Below are 16,928 nucleotides of genomic sequence, written 5' to 3' on the forward strand. Positions count from 1 at the left end.
TCACAAAGAATCAGGGCTGACTAAAAAACGAACAGCAATTGTCACTGAGCTGCTGCCTCCTTCTGATGGAATGCTGCCTGGGGTCATAGCAGGAGCCTGGACCTAACTCAGGAAATGGTAGCCCAGTGTGCAGTGTCACAAGAAGAGAACGTGGAGAACTGACCATGAGGGGTTTTGTGGAGATCTCTTTCAACTCCCTTCTTCTGAGCCTTGACTAGCATCCTCCCTGTTTACTAACAAGGGCCTAAATAACAGGACTTTCCAAACCAATCTGATTAGACTGGAAGCAGGAGTTGGGGGGAAGCTCTATACATTAGAGGAATCCCTCTTTGATGAGTTTCTCTAGTGCATTCCCCCTGTAATTCTACTGATATCCCCGGTCACATATGATTCAATTAGAAAAATGACCCTTAAATAAAGAACCGGTTACGCCAGAGAGTCGAGAAAGAGCGTCCAGAAAGTGTCTCATCTCTCTCAAGCCAGTCAGCTGGAATCATCAGGGATAAGAAGTGTGGGAACTACATCCCATGCTATTTCTGGCAATGGTGTGTACTTAGATGCGAATTAGTGATGGCAAAGTCAAACGGGATTTTGTTTAGACACAGGACGCACCCATATGGTCTAATTTACTAACTTCCAATTTCTTAGCCTTCTGCCTCCGTAAGCCACTGGAAGGAGTACTAGAATAAGATTTAAGAGATTTGAATTGAATTTAATAAGCTCAGATGATCCTAGATCTAGAGCTAGAAAGGACTCAGAAGCCATCTAGCTCATCCCCCTCATTTTTCAGAGGAGCAAACTGAGATGAGATGCTTTGTTCAAAGTCAAGCAGTTATTATGTGTCTGGGGCCGGCCTGAAACTTTGCTCTATCCCAGGAGCCTGTAGTGGTTTTCTTCTGTACTGAGAGAACGGTGCTCAGTGATATTATTTATTCTCTCAGGTACATGAAAGTATTGGCTCTCCAGAAAGCTTCTCCCCCTATCCTTGGAAGAGCAACCTATTTCCCAGATCGGTGAAGGGCCGCTGTCAAATGTACTAGTGAAGAAGCCGCCCTTCCTAGGAGTAGAATGCATCAGCATGCAAGATGCAGCAAATGGAGGCATTTGGGATCTTCTTGAATTTTGAGGAGAGGGCTTTCCTGAATTTCCTCCAATGTTACCATTCAGGCTTGTTCCACCTTGGGTGGAAAGCAGGCATGGCAAGCAAGTTAGTTGTTTGTATTTGAGGGAGCCACAGGTTGTACAGGAGTCCAGGCCATCCAGGATTCCCTCTTCTATTGGATCCTAGAGAGCTAATTTCTCATTAGCTAGATTTCTCTCTACCCAAGAACCTGGCCCCGTCATCCCCAAAACATAGATAGGTTTTTCTTCCAAGCTAGAAAGTAAATGCAAGGAAAGAAAATACTGAGGATGCTAAAGGGCATCAGAGGCTAGCCCTCTAGTGAACTTTCACATTGGGTGGTACTTAACTAAGGGATTGCCCCACAAAGAGAAACACGTCCTATGCCATTCATTTGGTGTCCAACGGCATATTTAATATTGATGCTAGATTCATCCTCTGGGTGAACCTCATAGTTATTCCTTGTTTCACAGAAGACAAGTGTGCCGCAAAAGTTGGTGGTGATTCAGTTTCTAGAAGTGCCACAGTGGATTCTCATTGAAAATCCTTTTATCCAGTGAAGAATTGCACACTAAAGTGGAGAATCACCCTCTAATTTGGCCTTCCTCCTCCATCGTGCTTAGACTCCAAATGAGGCAATTTGGGATGTCTACTAACTTTTACTGCCCTCTAGCACCATCTTCTTAGAAAACAGCAGGAAGGGGTTCAGGGGAACAAAAGCCCCAAAGACTTGACCAAAGACTGTTTAAGCTAGATCATTCCAAGAGCATGGAAGGATGAAATTGAAAGAAGGAAAACACATAGATAAAAAATGGAAAAAGTCTTTCAGGATGACTATCACAAATTATTTGCATCAGTGATGAGGGATAGGTCGACCATGCATAGACTCTGACAACCCAACCCAGGGTGCTGCTTAAAATGTAGAAATAGGAGAACTGGCATTAATGGAAACAAACATTGGAAGAATAGCCAGACTAGACCCATTTGTTTTACACAATGGATATACACGTTGAGGCTGAAGGTGGCAGTTTTCAGAGGGACCATTTATCAAGGTATCTAAAAGAGAGGTGCAAAAGATCCCAGATTATAACTTCCCCCAAAAAGCAGTAAAGAGATTTTCAGTAACTCCTAACCCAAATGCTTTCTTTTCTGTTTTTACACCATGTTAATGGTAATGATCAAATCATATCAAGGGAATACTTGATGAGGATATGAGAAGGGAACAGGAGGCCTTTTGCAAAATCATCTTCCACAGAAGACCACCTCTATGCAGTCACAGAATTACCTCAAAAGTGCAGACAATGCAAGATTCCACTGTTTTGTTGTTTGTTGTGTATCTGATTCAGTCAAACACAGTGCTGCCTAAAAGATTTTCTTCCCACAAGAGATCTCTAAGGCATATGTAAAAATTATCCAAGGAGCAACACCAAAAATAATGTTCAAAGACCCTCTGATTTCAAATACTAAATAAGGCATAAAATGAGAAAATGTACCTTACCAAAGGTGTGGACCACAGGTTACAGAAGATGTCCAGCAGTGAGGGGTCAAAGGGAACACTGGCTGCCTATAGATGGTGATATAGCTGGTGGGCATGATTATTATATCAAGGGCCCAAACACTTAAAAGCTTTCTAAAGAAGAGCCATAACATGGAAATATCTATATCTATCTGTGTATCTATCTCTCCATCTAGATGCAGGAATATATGTATGGATACATGCAGGGAAAACAAGTAGATTTTAAAATGCCTATTGTCCAGACTATTTTATATATATGTATATATATAGATATAGATATAAATATATAGATATGATAGATATGGTCTAATATATAATAATATAGTCTATAATATCATCTAATATATAAATAAAAATATGTATATATACATATATATACTATTGTATATATGTACAATTTTAAATATATATATATATATATATGTGTATATATATATATATATATATATGTATGTATGTATAGACACACACAACCAGAGATTACTATCAATAGAACCTACTTTTTGTTCTATATTTTATACTATAATTATTTGTGTATATCTTCATTTAACAGAGCAGTGTACATTTGTATGGTAGCAAAAAAAAAAAAAAAAAAAAAAAACCTGGAAACAAAACAAGTTCTTATTGAATAAATATGACTAAATAAATCATGCTATATGTATGATAGAGCATTCATTGTAAGAAATAACTAATATGAGGAATTCAAAGAAATATAGGAAGAGCTATACAAAGTAGGGTAGAGCAAAGTAACATGAACCAGGAGAATAGTATACAGAGTAGCCACAATAAGGCAGAAAAAAATCAATACATAAAGGAAGTTCGACTCAGATTAATTGCAATTACTAGTATTGAAAACAGATGATGAAATACACGTTGCTCTTCTCTTTAGAAAGGTGGAGAAAAGGGGCCTATAGATTAAGAATATTACATATGCTATCCAGCATGGTCATTTTATTAGTTGGTTTCGTTGAAATGTTTTTCTTTCTTACACCAAACGGTTTAATATATGGTTGTGTTGGGGTACATTTAGAAATGACTTGATGTGAAACACAAAAATTCAATGATCTCACAAAAAATATTGGAACCATCAAGAGATGACAAAATTGAAATAACATGTGGGGTTTCAACAAAGTAAGACAATTGACCAGTAATACAGAATTAAATGTGACAACTTATGAATTATTAGCCTTCTAAAAACTCGTGACTTGAAAAAAGTTTGTGATATCAGGAAATAATAAGTTAAAATTGACCATAAATATTATAACTAGTTGACAAAATGCAGATTGAGAGAATCCTCAGAACTCCACCAAAGATAGACCATTGGTCGAATGTAGCCAGAAATTTAGTCCCCAGGCTCCAGAGTATCTAGGTCAAAAAGAAAATATCATAAGCAGCCAGGAAAAGATAGCTCATGTACCAAAGAACTCCTATCTGAACTGTCCAAGGAAAGAAATGAAAGAAACCAAGAAGTAATAAAAAATGGCTTGCACTCAAGGATAATTTTTCTTGCAGAGTTAAGATTAATCTTAAACTGTAAAAAATGGAAACTTTTAATAGAATTAACAGTTTCTAAGCCTTCCTTTTAAGAAAATCAGTATCAAACACAATTTTTGAAATAAAAATACGGCATACGAAAGAAACTTAAGAGGAGTCAAGTCCTCATAACTTGAAACAAATCCACATGGCTCAATAATGCTGTAGTGTTTCCTTAAATACAGGAACGCAAGTCTGCTATCCATTTGGAATCTCAATTCATCTAAGGTTAATGAAGGAATAAAGAGAAAAGCCATGTGGGATTAGGTATTCAGAAAGAAAGACAAGAGGAGAGGGAAAGGAAAGGAAGGAACTTAGTGTTTCTTGAAATTGGGATGCCACCACTGAAGACCAAATTAAGAGCAAGTGTGGTAGGATAAGTGGGATTTCAATATTCACATTCTTACTTGCATTGGGCAAATATAAAAAAAAGATTCTAGTAGTAAAATAGTTAGCTAACTGGTTTAAGGAGGTAGAAGAATGGTAACTGAATCTAAGGAAGGCAGCAGATATAGAACAACAGTTCTTGTCAAAAAACAACACCAACACATATACCTACAAGCAATTGTTGTTCAGTTGTTTTTTGGCCATGTCTGACTCTTTGTGACCCCATTTGGGGTTTTCTTGGCAAAGATACTGAAATGGTTTGCTATTTTCCATCTCTAGTTTATTTTACAATGAGGCAAGCAAAGATCACCCAGCTAGTCTGAGGCTAAATTTGAGTACAGGAAAGATGTCATAAAGCAGTAAGCATCAAATGAGTTCATACTATTAGCATTCACAATTAGTGGGGTTTTTTCCCCTCCACCAATTCTATCATACTGAGATAGAAAAGACTAAACAAGGAAAAAAAAAACTTAGATAAGCAAAATGCAGAAGCAGTTTAAGCCTAGTATTTGATGAATCAAAGAAAGCAAATTACTAATAAAAGGAATCAACAAGAAATTTTCTGAAAATTGGAAGGCATATTTGTCAGACTTTAGATTTGGACCAGCATTTTACACCATATACTGAAATGAACTTAAAGACAAAATGCAAATAAATATAAAAAGTCATGTCATTAAAAAATTAGAAGAAAACAAAATCAGATAGCTTTCATAAATACGGATAGAGAAGAAATTCTCAACCAAGCAAGGAAAATAGAAATTCTAAGAGATAAGATAGATTCCTTTTTTTAAAAAAAAATCAACAACTTTTGCATAAACAAAATCAATGTAATCAATAGAAACTGTCATTTGGGAAGGAGGAAAGGCAATAAGTTTTGTTTCAAATATCTTTGAGAAAAATCTGATATTCAGTATACATAGAGAAGTAATACAGTTATACAGGGTAGCTTAAAAGTCTTAGTGTGGTTTTAAGCTTTAATAACTTAGGAAAATAGAGGAGTGGGATCTGAGTTTAAGGAAGATAGCAAAGATAGTATCCATTTTTCTGTAAAACAAGCCTAATTTTTTTCTACTTATACTACAATAATGATCATCTTTTTTTACATGTCCTTTACCCAGTATAGGTAAAAATGTGATTTTGAAATCCCATTTATGCCACCGTTCTGGTTTGGTCTTCAGTGGTATTATCCCAACAATAACTTAAAAATTTTAAATTGTGCAAAAACTTTTGGGAATACCCTGTATAAAACCAAGAGCCATTGCTCAACAGATAAACAGAAAACACTTTTCAGATGAAGAAATACAAATTATTGACAATGGTATAAAATAATATATCAAATGATTAATAATAAAGATATGCAAATCCACAGCACTAGGCCTTCATTTTATTTCTCTTCCTTTTTTTTTTAAGGCAACAAGGGGTTAAGTGATGTGTCCAAGGTCACACAGCTAGGAAGTGTTAAGGCCTGAGGACAAATTTAAACTCAGTTCCTCTTGACTACAGGGCCTTTGCTTCATCCAATGCACCATCTAGCTGCCCCTGAGCCTTCATTTTATACCCCTAAAATTGTCAAAGATAAAAAAATTAAAATGATCAGTTTTGGAGGGTTGTAGGAAGAAAAGCATCTCAATACTTTGTTTATGGACCTGTAAATAGTTGTCAATCATTCCACAAAAGCAATGTGGAATCATGGGAGATAAATCGCCAAACTATTCATAAACTTCTGTGCAAGGATTCCATTACTGGGTCTGAACCCCCAATAAAGTAATGACAAAAAATCTGTTTATAACAAGATATTTACAGCAGTACCCTTAGTGTTGTCATTCTTCCACCAAATTTTCCTGAGGGCCCCTGGAAAGATTAAGTAACTTGATTGGAGCCAATCAGTAGAATTAGAATTTAGGCATCCTAATTTTCAGTCCAGGAGCTCTGTTTGATATCTTTTGTCCTCAGCTAGGTATATTCTTTAAAACTTGTAAAAGAGGTAATGTTAATGCCAATGAATGGAAGTACATAGTCCATTATACAGTGAGGATAGGAATTAATCTATGACTAAATCTAAAAACCAAATAGAACATGACCTACAAATTCTGCCCCCTGATACCTATCCAGTTCCTTACTTTACATATAGATCTCATTGATTCTTGATGTGACCCAATACAACGTTTATACTTTCTTTCTCCTTTGATCTCCAACAACTAAGTGATCCAATCTTTCAGGCATGTGACTCAGAGTTAACAATAAAACCCAATGTCTGTTTTCTGTTCTACAGGATGAAGAGGAGGAAATCAAACTGGAAATCAACATGCTTAAGAAATATTCCCATCACAGGAACATTGCTACCTACTATGGTGCATTCATAAAGAAGAATCTTTCTGGCCATGATGATCAGCTCTGGGTATGTATGCAAACATTCTAGTACAATGTAATCCCTTCGAGACCATGATGTGTTTTGTTTTTGTCTTTGTATTCCCACTACATAGCATAGCACCTTACACATAGTAAGCCTTTTATAAATATTTATGGAATTGAATTGGATTAAAACAGTTCAGATTAGAGCCCGGAGAGAAGTCAGTAATACAACCTAGCTATGAGTTGAAAATGGAGACTATTCTGTTAATGATCATAAAATCATTAACTTTAAGCACATATAATAACCACTATTAGTGATAAACAAGGTTTTACCAAGTAGGACATTTGGTGAACTGACAAATAATGACAAGTAATAAATAATAATAAATATAATAAATGAATAATAAATAAATAACGACTGTCAAATAATGAAGGATAATTTGTGGTTAGAATTTTGCTTGTATGAATGTGGGTTCTGCAAAAACATTTGAAATATTTGAAAAGTTTCACAGCTAGGTGGTGCAGTGGTTAGAGTCCTGAGCCTGGAGTCAAGAAAACCTGCAATCAAAACTGGCCTCAAATGCTTATAAGCTATGTGACCTTGAGCAAGGCTCTTAATCTTTATTTGTCTCACTTTCCTCATCTGTAAAATGGGGACAGTAATAACCCCTAACTCCTGGGATTATAATAAGGATCATAAAGTGCATTGCACAGTATCTAGCCCAGAGTAGGCATTATGTTAGTTAACTGTTATTATTATTGTTATTGCTATTGTTAAACTTTTCACACACACACACACACACACACACACACACACACACACACACACACACACTGTTATATTATTAACTAATTAACTAATTTCCCCAAATGATGAGTGATAACAAAGCATCCTTTCTCTTGTCCAGATGATTCACTGATTCCAAATTAATGAGATAGGAATTAAGGCAAAACTTCAATTAAGTGAAATCTAATTAGCCAGGGCCATTAATCAACCAGAATCTTTGTTGCCCTCAAGTATAAATGAAATTAGCAGCTCACAAAAAAAGTAAGCTAGAATCAGAGACTGACTGAAAAAGTCATGGCCTAGGTTCAGTTAACATTTACCCAGATCTCCCATAATTCCATCTCCATCCAAGATTGTGCTGAGCAGTCATATCAGTGACTCAGTTAGCAAATGGCAATTTTGTTGTGACCTCTTCATTATACTAATACAACAAAGTATATACATACACATACACACACACACATATATGTTCACACACACATACATATTCAGTTATTCAGACTCCTCCATTGCCTGAGCCATTGCTATGAAGGTTTTACTCTATATCTCTACAGCTTTTATTCGTATCTCTGCTTTTACTTATATGTTTGTTGGTCCATATCTTTTCCTCCCCTCTATTACCGCAAATAATTTATTAGTCTTTTCTGTAAACATTGTTGGCTGATTCACTGATTGTCTGAGACACTTCCTCTCTCCCCAGAATCTTAAACTCTTCTAAGACTAAAAAATAATGTTATTCTATATTGGGTAGTATATTCTTAGTAGCACCAAGTGAATCAATTATGTATAGAGGTAATAGCTTACATAGAATAGTCCACACTTTCTTACCGATAATCTAGTGACATGTAAAACAGAATAACTGGAAGAGGTTCAGAACTCTGACAGCTAATGATCAGGGAATGTAGCCAGATTATTGATTCTATATTTAAGTTCATGTGTCTTCTTTCTCATGATGACAGAATCTTAGAGCTAGAAGAAATGCCAACAGCCATCTAGTTCAATATATTCCTTTATTAAAAACATTTTTGATTTATTTTTTTCTGGTTATACATGTACGTTAACTTTTTGATACACATTTCTTTATGAATCATGTTGAGAGAGAAAAATCAGAACAAAAGGGGAAAAAACCACAAGAGATTAAAAAACAAACCATAAAAAAGAAATGAACAGAGCATGTGTTGATTTGCATTCAATCTCCACAGTTCATTTTCTGAATGCAGATGGTGTTTTTTATCCAAAGTTTATTAGGATTGCTTTGGATCACTGAACCACTGAGGAGAACCGAGTCTCTTATAGGTGATCATCACACATGCTTGCTGTTATTGTGTACCATGTATTCTTGGTTCTGCTTGTTTCTCTCAGCATCAGTTCATGTAAATCTTTCCAGGTCTTTCTAAAGGCAGCTTGTTCATCATTTTTATAGAACAATAATATTCCATTACCTTTATATACCACCAACATATATTCCTAAAAGAATCCCCATTACTTATACATAAAAAAGAATCTGGGATCATTTAGGTTCACTGAAAAGAGCCCTGATTTTGGTGTCAGAGAACATAGGTTCAAACCTCAACTCTGCTCCTTCCTGTCTGTGTGACCTTAATCCCTCCCTGGGTCTCAGATGCATCACGCTGTAAAGAATGATGTTCACTAAACATTCTCCAATGTCCCTACCAGCACAATTCTGTAAGTCTATAAATCATGGCATTCCCGGAAAGTAGTCATCCAACCTCTTCTTGAAGACCTCCCCAAAATGGTAACCCCTACCTCCCCAGGGGCAGCTATAAATATAAACCAAGCTAAAATCAGCCTCTTCATTATGCTTATCTATTTCTTCTATCCCTGTTCTTTGGATTTAAGCAAGTCTAAACTTTTTTTCCCATATGGTAGACCTTCAGATACTTGAAGACCACTATCATGCCTTTCCTGAGTCTTGCATCCAGTTCCTTCAACTGATTGTCACATTCTAGTTGTTCTCCCCTAGACATACTCAAGCTTATTATTCTTAATCTGTGCTGCCTAATGCTGAAGCTCCAGATGTGGTCTGACAGCTGGATGATCACCTCTCCATTCCCAGAAGCTAGGTCTCTCATCATACAGGCAAAGATCACATGAACTTGCTTGATTTCTTGATTTTTCACATTACCGAATCCTCTTGAGTTGCAGTTTGCTAAAAATAAAAAATAAAAAACAAACAAACAAAAAAAAAAAAAACCAGATCTTTTTCAGAGAAAGTGAGAAAGTGTTAGCCATATATTTATTGAATTTTAACTTGTTAAATTTGAGCCTGCAAAGATCCTCTTTGGTTCTTTGTCAGAACCGTCAGTTTTGTAAGGAACTTTTTTTCCATTCACATCCCTTTTTTGCCCAAGAAACCCAACCTCGAATCTAAGCTGAAGTGTTTCTGACAGCATCTGTGCATACATGTTGCAAAGTGCTGATGCTGGATATTCAGAACCAAGGCTGCAGTAAAGTTACTTGATGCAACACTGACCAGCAAGCACTGCCAGAAACACTGCGGATCCATTATGCTTTTGATCTTGAATTATTTTTTTTTTTTACTGCTGCCAAATTTTTCATGGCCCCCTCACATGACCCTATATGGTGTCATGACCTATAATTTAAGAAACTTTGACGTAGCATATTATCTATCCTTTCCAGCTCTGTGTCATCTTCAAATCTGATTCATCTATTCCTTTTTGCAATATAAGAATGTTAAACAGCCAAAGACCAGGCATAGATTCCCTACACTGAAGCCCTTCCTTCCAGATCGACACAAAATTATTAACTACTCTTTGATCCTAAGCATGCAACCATTGCTTAATCCAACTTACTGTCTTGCTGCTATTTAAATTGAGCCACCCATTCTCTACATTATCATGTTTGGGGATAGCCATGGGCTTGGAGCCACCATAGTGGTTATCTTCATAGAATGTTAAATGTTGATCTTCACGTGACACTCAGAAAATCGAGGACATAATATGGTCTGCTCTCAGGAAGTATTCATTCGGGCCAAAATTGCTTCTTTTAATATTAGTGTGAACAAAGGATTTGAAGTGGTCACAGTGTGAACTGAAAGGTAAGAAGAGTTCCCTGAGAATAGGTAAAGTTTATATTATTCGCTGTCAAAGGAGAAGTAAAGAAATTCTATGAGGAACTCCACAAGAATCAGGTCAGTATAGTCCTTGATAATTACTGACTTCTATGCAAAGTTGAGGGCAGGTTAGGATCATTAAAAAATGGTGTTGGAAACTATGGCTTGGTTCCGAGAAATATAGAAAATGAAAAGCTTAGAAGAGGACAACGAACAGACATAAAATGGAAAAGAAAAAAACTTTGTCATCATCTCCATCATGATCGTGGCAGGGGAAGCACAAATACCTTTGGACCTTGATAACCTCACTGTGCCATATGTAGAAATGGCAATTGAGAAAATGCCATTGTATGAAATACAAGCTGAGAAATCCATGGTAGATGCCTCACAATCTTTAACACATTTGCCCAGAAACAACCAAGAGAACATCACTAACTTCCCACCCATATGTCTACTTGCTCACCGCTCTGAAAATAGCAATTATGCTTTTTTTGTTTATTCATTCCTCTTTATGAGAATAATCCTTACGCTTAGCAAATATGAAAATATGAGAAGAGAACATATAGGCTTTGATAAATGATTATAGCAGTTGCACAACTGACTGTAAAGTGCGAAAAATGTGAGATGTATTTGTTGTTGGTTTATTACCAAAAAACAAAGCATGTTTCATTCAGTAGAGGAAAAAATTGCAACTTAAAGATTCTCTTCCAACAAGGAGCTTCACAAGCATGTCCTAAGGTCAAACGAGATTCTTTGATAAATGCAGTCACAGAGATGAATGCATTCAATGGCCCCGTGAGTCAAGGGAGGCAAAGGTGCTGCTGGGCCATGGAAGATGGCTTGTGCAGGGTCCAAATGAAAGAATGATTCTTTTTCAGTCTTGGGGAGGACCTTCAGATGTTTCTCTTTGTGTGTGCTGACTCTAGCAGATCCCACGATGATCTAGTATTATTCTGAATATATTAGTGTTGTCCCCACTAGGACATTCTTACAGTTGGCTGGCCAGTCCATTGATTTAGTTCATTAATACCTATATCTGGGACAGTGCATGTAGAAAGACAATGAGTTGGGCCCAGAACTGAATAGAAAAAAGAGAACAAACTCAATTGCATATGGGAAAGTGTTCAGGGCTTTTTTTGCTGAGGCACTTGGGGTTGTGACTTGCCCAGTTCACACAGTCAGGAAGTGTTAAGTATCTGAGGCCATATTTGAATTCAGGTCTTCCTGAATTCGGGGCTGGTGCTCTATTCACTGCACCACCTAGCTGCCCCAATTGTTCAAGGCTTTTAATTGATTCCAAGCAGCTTCCCAACACAAATATCCATCCTTTCAGCCCAGATATTCTCCCAATGCTTCTGTATGGATTCAAATCTTGGAATGCTGCATCCCAGATTGCAATGGGCGATGGAGAAATATATGGTGGGAACAAGCAGACTGTGCAGTATACTTTTGCCTTTCTTTTCATCTCTAGTTCCTACCATGCTCAACATGTATTAAACATTTAATAAAAGTTTGCCGGTCGGTTGATAGTGACCTATATGTAAGATGTAATGGGTCATCATTAGACCATTGAGTGAGCAAACAAATAGATGGCTCCTAAACTCCACCATTACCCACAAAATCTAAAAAAAAAAACCTAGAGCAAAGGCTCCAGTATGTTGGCTAGATCCTTTGTAGAGTACTTTTGGATGGATATGGACAAGAATCCCAAAGGTTAGAAAGATTTGGGTGAGTTGTGAGCTAGACTGATACATGATAGGTCATAGGTTCATTGAAAATTGATGTATGTGCAATCTACACTTAAGAGAATAAATGTGCTGGAAAGCATTCCTTTAATATTCCAGAATGAAATGGGAATGAGTTTTTGATTAGCTATTGTTTGTGGTTTATCCATGTATCTGTTCTCCTTCATTAACATAAATAATCAAGAGTTGGCTATATTCTGAAAAGTCTAAGGGTTTTTTATTGACAAAGTAGTTAAATGGCATGAGCAATTAAGCATAAATATATGCTTTTCTCTTTATCTCAAATAACATCTGCTATTAAAATAAAGGTTGACTAATATAACTCTATTCTCCTTCACATCAGTCAGGGCACTAGTTAGGAAATTTAGTGCCTGAGGATGAAAAACTAGCCAGCCATGCAGTCAATTCAGTGGTGGCAAAAATAGATTTCCTGAGAAATTGGGTTTATTAAGAAAATAAAATCTGAATGAGACACTATCAAGAGTTTTAAGGCCTAAAATGGACCCACCTTGGCAGCAGTCCCATTTGGGAAGGACTCGCCCTGCAGGAATGCAATTGATTTTTTTTTCCCAGAGTGAGCTTGCTAATCTCTTGGGGAAAATAACCAAGCAGTTGAAGGCCCCTTTTTCCTTCATCATAAAGTCAGACAAAACAAAACAAAACAAAACAAAAAACCCAAATACCTTAAGGACACAGCTCTAAGGTGGAATTTGAGATTCCTTAGCCTGGTTTTCAATTATAACTCTTAATCTGGCAAACTTCACTACAACCCTCACTACAAATGTTTATCTTCCAGTACTGTCCACCATACTCCCTCAATTCCAGTCAAACTCTTCTCCTCACTGTCTTCCATTTTTGCCATATTCATATACCTTATATGCTTATACCCTTTCCATCTTGAATGATGTCTCTCATTTTTCTCCCAAATTATCTGAATTCTACCCATGCTTCAAGGTTCAGCTGTTCAAATATCATGTCTCACTCCTCTTACTCACATAGTTTCCTCCTTGTCTGAATTCTTGGTCTACTCGGAGTTACAACTACATAATTTCTATCTTAATTGTCCTTTAAAGGTTTCATGCATATTAGTTTCATCTCTCAACTAGACTATCCATGTTTCAAGAACAGAAGAAAGGACAGAAGGAAACAAGCTTTTATTATTTATTAATTTTATTTAAATCAAATACTACCTAGACTTCTATGAAAAACTTTAAAAGTGAGCAGCTATTACAGGCCATGCCTAATAAAAGCCATACTTTTTGTTTTGAGTAGCAGCTGGTAAACTGTGGGCATTTAAAATATTTTATCTTTTATTGATGTGTTTATGTGGCTTTTATTTGTGAATATATCCCTTTCCCTTCTAGCAAGTCTCTTGCCACAAAGATTAAAAAGAAAGGAGGAGAAAAGCAGTTCAGCAGAGCTAACATCTGTGACTGCTTATATCTGCAATATCCCATATCATAATCTCTTATTTCTGCAGTGAAGGGAAAGGTGCATTTTTTTTCAACTTCTCTTTGGGACTGAATTTGAGCATTATAATTTTGCACCTTTCAATTTTGGTATTTTGTTCTTTTAGTTTAAAGTTTTATAACTGTTGTGTGGTTTTCCCCTATTTCTGCATCAGTTCATAAAATTTTTCTGTGTTTTTCTGAATTTTTCATATTTTATGGCACATGGATATTATATTGCTTTTTAGCCATAATTTATTTAACTATTACCCAGTAAATGGATTATTTTAAGTTCTTTTTAAAAACTAGACATATGGGGCAGGTAGGTGGCTCAGTGGAGAGAGCACCAGCCCTGAAGTCAAAAGGACCTGAGTTCAAATTTGACCTCAGACACTTAACATTTCCTAGTTGTGTGACCCTGGGCAAGTCACTTAACTCCAGCCTCAGAAGGAAAAAAACAACTAAACATATGATTTAATTATCATAGGGAACCTCTGATGAAGAAACTTCGTTTGTCAATGCAAATTAACACTTAGTCTGCAAGTTATATTTTTATAGTGTTTCCCGTCTTAGGTTTTTTTTTTTCCTAACACAAAAAGTTCGTTATGAATATTTTGTTATAGGGGGACATTTTTCCATCATTAATCTCTTTTGGGATATATGATTAGCCGTGGGATCTCCGGGTCAAAAGTTTTATGTATCTTAGTCACATTTTTAGCATAATTCCAAATTTCTTTTCAGAATAACTGGACTGACAGCTCTACCAATATTGTGTTTATCTCCTTATGGTTCCTTCAACATTATTTCTCTTTTGTTACTTTTGCCAATTTTCTACATATGAGGTAAAATCTCAGAATTGATTTGATTAGCATTACTCTTATTACCAAAGATTTAAAAAAAATTTTTCATATGGTCATTAGCCATTGCAATGATTATTTTAGGAACTATTTATCTTTGAGCATATGTAAGATATGAATAAATAGTTCCTAAAATAATAATTGTCTATTTTGTCTTTTATCATTTCTACTGTCTCTTGTTTAGTTATAAAGTCTCCCTCTAACCATATGTATAAAAAGTATCTGATCTTGTTCTCTTATATTTTTTAAATAGTGTGACCTTTTATAATTCAGATAATGGTATGTAAAATAAAATGTTGATTGTAATCTCATTTCTTTCAGATGACTTTCCAGCATTCCTATCGGTTTTTGTCTAATATTGAGTTATTCCTCCAACTGGGTTTATGTTAGTGAATTCCATTGTTTCTAGTGCTGGCTTATCTGTTCTACTAATTAATTCATATACTTTTTTAAAGCTAGTACTGCTTTTTATGATTACTGCTTTATAATTTATAATTACTTTGTCTAGCTCTATAAAGTATGCCCTTAATAGGCCATACTTTGGTTATTCGTTACTTGGTACCAAGCAAACTTTGTGGTTTGATTGATTTGGCAGTAAATTTGTAAATTCATTTATTGCAGTATCATAATTTTCACATATTGAGATGACTCAACCCTGAATGAAAACTATCCCTCCAATTTTGATGTCATTCTTGATTTTTTTAAGAGTTAGTATAGTTATATTATATGGTTTGAATATGCCTTGGAAGACTGACTCCCAAATGGTTTATACATTTTGTTATAGTTATTTTAGTGAAGAAATGCTAATGATCAGGGGATGGAAGTTCATTTTGTACACCACTACTTCACTTGTTGTTAATTGCTATTAATTATTTCACTTAGTTCCCTTGAAGGTTCTCTGAGGTTTACTAGATGATTGATTTTATCATCTGAAAATAGAAATATTTAGTCTTTTCTTTGTCATTCTCTTTGCCTTTAAAGTCCTTCTTTTTCTTGCCTTACTTCTATCACTACTATTTCTAGAACACGCAAAATAATGACCTCTTCATTATCCTTCCTCCTCCCACTCCTCAGTTCTGCTGCAAAACTTCTTATCCTTTTAATTCATCTTTTTCCAGGTCTTTCTCTAGCTCCATACTAGCCAATGCTTATTAGACTTATTTCCAAAATGCTAGTGATAGTAGTAAGAAAAGAGAAAAAAAATAAAAGCATAAATATCAACAGAAGAGCCAAAACTACCTATTTACAAATAACATGATAGATTACTTAGAAAACCATAAAGAATCAACAAAGAAGTTAGTTGACACCGTTAGTAACTTAAATAACTTTAAATAACAGGTTGAAATAGTACCCTACTCTATTTTTACATAGGAGTTATTTTGGGGAGTCCACAGAAAACAATTGAAAGGGGAAATTAGATTTCCCCTAGCCTCATTATTTTCTACATTTAATTACAGTCTCCCTCAAAGTTAATAATTTCTTAATAAACTAACCACCAGTTAAAAAACAGTTCACATCACAGAACTTACATCTCCTAATTAAGTTTATTAAAGAATATTCTTTATACTCATTATCTGGAGGACAGAAGGTGAAAGGAGATGTTATTTAAACATATGTTTGGAATTAGGAAGTACAGAAGCTTAAGATCTCCAGTCAGCTCATAGGGAAGGAGGCAGGTAAAGTGGCAACTTCTAAAATGGCTGGATTTGTACTACCACATATTTGGTGGCTACACCAAAAATCATTTTCTACTAATTATCTGGACAATGAAGAGGTCTATAATCCCAGTTCATCTAGCAAGGAATTGGGTGACTATGCCTAAATATCTTAGAAGGTCCCCAAAAGTTCCTATTTTTAATGGATATTTGTAATGTTTCCATTTTCTAATTCTTAGGCCAGTGATGGCTGAATAAGGTGGCAAGGATAGGAACCGAAGGTTCTCCTTTCTCGGGAACCTAGGGAAAACTACGATTATATATGAACAAGAGTACTAAGTAAATAAATAAACTGAATTTATTTAGACTGAGTTGGACATTATCACAATTAGTTTAATAATATAATTTATGAGTGAAATTACATAGTAAGTAGA

General features: G+C 35.6%; 1 protein-coding gene across 3 annotated transcripts in view; it reads left to right on the forward strand.

The window, feature by feature from the left end:
* NRK (Nik related kinase) overlaps window positions 1–16,928 on the forward strand; it is a 223,645-nt gene that overhangs the window by 100,801 nt on the left and 105,916 nt on the right. For all 3 annotated transcript variants that reach the window (XM_074278578.1, XM_074278580.1, XM_074278579.1), the window contains exon 4: window positions 6,829–6,954. In XM_074278578.1, coding sequence (XP_074134679.1) covers window positions 6,829–6,954 — 126 coding nt within the window. The remainder of the gene's footprint in view (window positions 1–6,828; window positions 6,955–16,928) is intronic.

This window comes from Sminthopsis crassicaudata, chromosome X, assembly GCF_048593235.1.
Source record: "Sminthopsis crassicaudata isolate SCR6 chromosome X, ASM4859323v1, whole genome shotgun sequence".
In the NCBI taxonomy this organism is placed as follows: domain Eukaryota; kingdom Metazoa; phylum Chordata; class Mammalia; order Dasyuromorphia; family Dasyuridae; genus Sminthopsis; species Sminthopsis crassicaudata.